Source organism: Solanum verrucosum, unplaced genomic scaffold, assembly GCF_900185275.1.
Source record: "Solanum verrucosum unplaced genomic scaffold, falcon-dt-bn FXZP01001162.1, whole genome shotgun sequence".
NCBI classification, from domain to species: domain Eukaryota; kingdom Viridiplantae; phylum Streptophyta; class Magnoliopsida; order Solanales; family Solanaceae; genus Solanum; species Solanum verrucosum.
This window is the reverse complement of record NW_026019604.1, coordinates 1-6,610: the sequence shown is the minus strand read 5'-3', so window position 1 is coordinate 6,610 and position 6,610 is coordinate 1. Positions and strand designations below refer to the sequence as shown.

At 38.2% G+C, this 6,610-nt stretch overlaps 1 protein-coding gene and 1 long non-coding RNA gene across 3 annotated transcripts; both read left to right on the top strand.

The window, feature by feature from the left end:
• Positions 1 to 7: 7 nt before the first annotated feature.
• Positions 8 to 3,010, top strand: LOC125821931 (cyclin-dependent kinase G-2-like). The gene is given in 10 exon segments (XM_049501317.1): positions 8 to 129; positions 131 to 343; positions 345 to 589; positions 592 to 696; positions 699 to 1,443; positions 1,602 to 1,737; positions 1,837 to 1,925; positions 2,119 to 2,236; positions 2,325 to 2,431; positions 2,518 to 3,010. Coding segments are annotated over 10 exon segments (1,980 nt in total). The 3' UTR covers positions 2,618 to 3,010.
• On the top strand, positions 2,995 to 5,581 carry LOC125821775 (uncharacterized). Of its 2 annotated transcripts, none has more exons than XR_007442619.1 (3): positions 2,995 to 3,132; positions 4,168 to 4,275; positions 5,045 to 5,581. It is a non-coding gene; the product is annotated as an uncharacterized LOC125821775 (long non-coding RNA). The 2 variants fall into 2 exon arrangements; XR_007442615.1 differs by having other exon boundaries at positions 5,041 to 5,087.
• The last annotated feature ends 1,029 nt before the right edge of the window (positions 5,582 to 6,610 follow it).

The following is a 6,610-nucleotide window of genomic DNA, read 5'->3' as shown; positions in this document are numbered from 1 at the left end:
GTAGTGAATGGTGATCGGTGGTGGAATGAGGAGAAGTGGGCTTAGTGTCAGGGCTGTTGACCGAGAGCCTGGGGAATTGTCTAGCGAGAGTGGGTCTGATGGGGCTATTGAGTCAGACCAGAAGACCAAGAACCGCCAATGGGAATCAGTCTTCTGTACAGAGCAAGAAACGAAAATTCTCTCCAATTATATGGGATAGGGAAGATAAGGAAGTGAATAGAATGTCAAAGAGTAGAAATTCACCAGCAGCTGCTAAGCTACCTCCTCCGCCTCCATTGCCAAAGTCATCTGGCCAGTTGGCTAATTTCCCCCCTGAAAGGGTTGAGCAGGTCTCTCTGTTGAACTAATAATGTTCACAGTATGGAGCCATCCCCAAGTAATACAAATACAGCACTTGGTTTACTTATGGATGCATCTCATGAATCTCCAGTTGACATATGTTCTCCACCTGTTGATGAGGAGCAATTGCCCAGTCAGGAAACCAGGAAAGTAGAAGATGAGGAATATGTGCCCGTGCCGACTATAAGATCATCTCGATGGGCAACTGATGCTGACTCTCCAGCTGATGAAGGTGAGATTTCAGGTGATGATACGCCCTATTGAAAAAGCGACGAGCAGTTTCCCAGTCAGCTGAAATGGGTGGACGCAGGAAATCACTAACTCCAGAATATGAGGAGCTCAAGAGAGAAGGCTCCGGAGGAATAGAACGAGGTCTTCAGACTCTGATGAACATATTAGGTCTTGCAGCAGAGAGAGTTACCAGGGCAATGAATTAGATAAGAATGACTCGATGGATGTGGATAAGGACCGCAATTATGATGGGACTAGTGTTAGCTCAGATACAGAATCTGAAGATGAACATGATTCTCGTGGTACACCGGAGGCTGTGCTTCCTCCACAAAGGAGCGTAAACATGCTGCAGGGGTGTAGAAGCGTCGATGAATTTGAGCGGCTTAACAGGATAGATGAAGGCACTTATGGGGTTGTTTACAGAGCTAAAGATAAGAAGACAGGAGAAATTGTTGCACTAAAGAAGGTTAAGATGGAGAAGGAACGAGAAGGATTTCCCCTGACATCTCTCAGGGAGATTAACATTCTTCTTTCTCTTCATCACCCCTCAATTGTAGATGTCAAAGAAGTAGTTGTAGGAAGCAGTCTTGACAGTATTTTTATGGTGATGGAGTACATGGAACATGATCTGAAGGCATTAATGGAGACAATGAAAAAACCATTTACCCAAAGTGAAGTCAAATGTCTTATGCTCCAGCTTTTGCATGGTGTCAAGTATCTTCATGATAATTGGGTCCTTCACCGAGATTTGAAGACTTCAAATTTGCTTCTAAACAACCAAGGTGAGTTGAAGATTTGTGACTTTGGTTTAGCTCGTCAATATGGGAGCCCCTTGAAACCATACACTCATTTGGTGGTTACTTTGTGGTACAGGTGAGTTTCATTTTTTATTCTTCATTAATCTGAAAAGATTTAAGTAGATACTCATACTTCTATTGCCGTGTGTCTGTATGTAGATGAAGGTTTCTATTGAGTTCTTGCCTAGCTGGCTTCTATTTAGCCAGTGATTGATTAGTTTTTTATGCATACAGGGCGCCAGAACTTCTGTTGGGAGCCAAGCAATATTCTACTGCAATTGACATGTGGTCACTTGGTTGTATCATGGCCGAGATGCTATGCAAAGAACCACTCTTCAATGGGAAATCAGAAGTTGATCAAATTGACAAGGTATCTTTCTAGCTGCTGATGGAGAATTACTTGATTTTTGATGACATTTACCATGAGTTTGAAGTCTTCTTAATATACTTCTGTGGTTTTTCTTACCAGATATTCAGAATTCTTGGCACCCCTAATGAGACGATTTGGCCAGGGTTTTCCAAGCTTCCTGGGGTGAAGGTCAACTTTGTAAAGCATCAGTAAGTATTATCTTCTTCTATATTCTATTGCTTCTCTTGTCGGCCAGAGATTCATGTTTTTATTTTTGCCGCTGTTTTCCCAGGCTTCCAGCTTTGGGTGATTCTGGTTTGGCTTTCTGGCCTCCTCTGATGACAATCTATGGTGGAGAAATATTTTCATGTTTCTACTAACCATTTGATTTGTTTGTAACAGGTTTAATAATTTAAGAAATAAATTTCAAAGCCCTACAACATCCTTCATGGGAAAACCAGATCTATCAGAGTCTGGCCTTGACCTGTTGAATAAGCTTCTGACTTATGATCCTGCAAAGGTGATGGCAATAACATTTGGGAACTTCTAAATTTTTTTTTATGTTGTTTTTACCTTTTTGATATTGATGTTTATATGACATATTGCAGAGACTATATGCCGATGCTGCGTTGAACCATGAGTGGTTTCGTGAAGTTCCTCTCCCCAAGTCTAAAGAATTCATGCCTACTTTCCCTGCACAGCATGCACAAGATAGGTAAATCTCCTTTCAGTGCTAATTTTCATATGGCAGTTCGGTTAGTTCCTTGGACTGTTATTTGATGTTCTTTGTGTTGTTTTTAGGCGTGTGCGAAGAGTAATGAAGAGTCCAGATCCTCTTGAGGAGCAGCGAAGAAAGGAACTGAAGCAAGGGGTGTTGGGAACTGGTGGATTGTTTGGCTAAGATAAGTGAATAGTGCTCAGTAACTGTTTGAGTTTTGCTTTCTCTTATACTAATGGGTTGATGTGGTTGAGGTTAGAGCCATGCACTTAAAGGAAGTTGCAAAAATTGTTTGCTAGACGATCAGTTCAGCTGTTTTTTAGCAGGCTTATCTGACAATTAGATCAAGAAACAATTCTTTTGGCTATGCGTTATCAGATCTGTTGCAGGTTGACCTACTGGGCTCTGGTGCCTTGTCAAAATCTCTGGAACTGCTTGCATGGCAGGGGTGGCATAGTGAGCTTACCTGTTAAGGAACAGTTTCAATTGAAACTCGTGTATGTAGCATATTTCCCATTGGCAGTGTAAACAATGATCTTGAAATTGATTTTGTTAAACATATGGATTGGTTTCGTACTTCTAGTATGTCGATTTTAATTTTCATATTCTGTTGCAAGAGATGGTGGTGTAAAGCTGATGGGGAATTCTTAGCTTTTTCATTGATGAAGAATTTCAATGAAACTATTGCACATAAGAAGGTAATTATTGGACCTGAATACATGGATAGTAATCAAGGATGACAATATGCTTTCCCGTCAACATCGAATGTTTTACTGCTCTCCATGTTCACAGCTTTGACTTTTCATTATTGTTTACTTCCATACTTTTCGTCTGGCCCTTTCCATCTTCTTGGGCAGGTTGCACATCATTGTCTGGATCACAAGGGATTAGGACGCATAAATATCACATGTTCCATTGTTTTTTGGGACAAACCTTAGTAGTGAATGACTACATATTCCTGTACATGTCTTAGTGATGTCATTCAAATGTGATGTGAAGTCATGATGACGTTTTCAAAATCATTTAAAGGTTATATTGTGATATTATGAACAAGCTGCACGATTAATTTTTTTCTGTAGGATTTGTTTCAGAATCATTGCATGTTTTAGGGACCAACTATAGTTAACCTCTCTTATCTACATGGGGTTCTGAAGTTACTGACTGCTAGGTGGAATGCTGATAATGGAAGTTAACCATGGATGACATTATTATCTTAAAGATTTGGTTTAAGTTGTTTCTTTCAAAGATTATTCAAAATGCTGGACTTAGGTTGAAAGACCAACCATTTTCTTTGGTTGAAAGCATCACCCGGTTTCTAATTAACAAAGTTTTGCCAAGCAAGATGAAACAAGACCTGATCTTGAAAGTACTATTGACTTAGTTACTTGAAAAAAAAATATTTTTTCCGTTTGGAAGGAAATGTTGATTCGTTTTTCTTGCTGTGACACTATCTAAATTGCAAGCAGTTCATTCCCTTGATGCATTTGGTTACCCTTGTTTTTCCTTTAGCATGATTCCATATATAGGTAGTGCCTTGGAGGTTGCTTCCATTTTTGTTTCTGACTTTTGTATTACGGTTTATTCTATCTCATTTGTTGAGAACATGGATACCCATGTTCCTTTTGGCTTGCATGCCAAACAACGGGTCTACATTTTTTGGTTTCTTTTTGTATTTTATGTTAGGAAATTTTCAGTTTTTGATGTAGAATTAAAATCTATAAATGTCACTGCAGTATCAAGGAAAGCAGGTTGAGGAGCTTATCTACAACCTGGCATACATAGAATTTCAAATTTATTTTCCGTACTTCAGATACTCGTATTCTCTGCCCAAGCCAGTAAAGGTACTTTACTGCCTCATCTGCTAAAGATGTACAAATGTTAAGTTTTGATATCTTGTGCATTCTTTTTTAGATGGGGGTTTCTTATTTGAGCCTATAATGGATCTGTCCTCATTGATTTTTGATACTTTCTTTCAAATCTTCTGTATTGTGGAAAGATGACATCGTTTTGCTGTTACCATCCCTTGTATACATTCTTTAAGAGGCAAACTGGGGTATTTCTTGGTTTGTTGCAAGTGGGATTTTTGTAAGTTGATTACTGGAAGGAGCTAGTGTTATATCTCCACCCCTGTTGTTGATTAGTTTTTATTTGTGTTCTGGTGGCATCATAAGGGACTTCAATAACCCTACTTGGTTTGTAATCCAAACTGCGAAGCTGTCATTCTTTGAATTGTTTCTCTGCAAAAGACATGTATAAACTCTTGGCCTTGAATCCTTGCAACTGGGAGAAGTCTTGACATTTTCATTTGTTCAATTTTAACAACTTGCATTGAGTCTTGAAATTTCACTTTGCGACTTCTGTTTTTGTAATGATATTTATTTTGGATGGAGGGGGTGGATTACTAGTGGTGAAGACCCTGGTTGTGCTTCTCAACTTTTTTTTTTAACCATAACCCCGACCCACTCCCTCAACTTGTTTCAGACCAGAAAGAGCAGGTGAGCCTGGGTGCAAATGCCTGCCAGAAGGGGCTGGAAATAGACGAGTAAAGGCTTGTATAACCACGTATGCTCATATTTTTTCCTAAGAATTTTCTTGTGGGGTTTGAGGCAGGAACATTAGATTCATAAGCCCGGAAGCTCATCTACTAGCAGGGAAAAGTGGGTGGACGGACATGTTTCAAGTGTAATCAGTCCAGACTAGGGAGAAATTGATACAAGTTTTATAGCTACTTGAAGTTAGTCTGTTATTCTGGAATGTTTTAAGGGCTATGAAATGGGAGATGGATGTTCCACAGTGGTGCTTGAAAGACGTCCAAATGTTGCAGAAGGATGGTTAAATAAATATAGCAGTTAAAATATTTTACTGGGTACTGTTACACTTGGTCTTTGATAGTCATCTCTACTTGATTTTGTGGAGGTCCTTCCTTGCATGTTTTGGTCACCGTGTCTGCAGAACTTCTCAATCAGAGAAGGAGAAAGGAAAGCTGTAGAGAGGCAAGATGAATGTGGCTGATAGCACACACTCCTTGAAGAGGAAAAATCGTATGCTACTTATTATAAGCCGACTTGATTCTCTTTTTGAATATGCTTGTAACTAAATCACCTTCATATTTCATCAATATCTAATGTCATGCAGTGTTGTGTTGCAACTTAGGATGGAATTGGTGTCGATCATAAATGTTGAACCAAGTAACAGAATGTTGTCCTGTGTACAACACATTTGCAGTGTTGTGCTTCAAGTCTCTTTATGCAGTGTCTGTGAGAAGTTCTCGTGGCTGTTGCTGTCGTCAAGGGATGGCGAAGTCCGCCCGCCTCCCCATCCAATGACAAAATTCTGTTGTCAACCCGCTCCACTTGCACGCTTCAAACTTCTGACCTACTGTTTAAGGAATCCGTCTTTTCTTCAACCAAACCTTCAATCTATTTCTGCTAGCACCATCCTGTAAATTAGCACAAACCATCGACAACAAGACTCAGTTTATTTGAGATGAAGACGATGTTGTCTGTGCGGCAGGTGAAAATAAACGAACACGTACTACCTGAAATTACTCCCTTGTGCGGTTTCTTCTGAAGGAGATGATGATGCATGTCTAGAAGATTATCATATAAAGAGGATGCTAATGTTGGCAGATGGAGAAATATACAAAGTACGTAGAATGGACATCATTATCTTCAAATGTCATAATTTTTTTTAATATTATATCTTATTTTTTTTAATTTTATATTTATCAAAATTTATACAAAAACAAGTTTTATATAATTAGATGTTGAAAAAAATTAAAGGTGACAAATGAGTGAGCTAAGTTAAAATTTGAATTAAATCAAAATGATTTAAGATGATAACTGCTCAAAGGTTACTCTAGTTGAGATGAAATGACTCAAAATGAACAAAATAATGAGTCATATCTAACTCGTATAAAATTTTAATTTTTTATTAATTGATTTCATTACCAATAATTTTCTTTTCTTTCATGTTTTCCCCGTCTTGTTTTATGTCACTTTTTAACTTGATATGGTGTTTAAGAAAAAAAGAAATACTTTTGAAATTTGATGTTTAAAATAATTCTTAAATACTTGTGTGGTTGTAAATTGTTTTTTTAAGGGTAAAAGAAGAATTTAAAGTAAAATTATCTCTAATTATAGTAAAGTGATATTCTTTTTGGGACAAATTAAAATG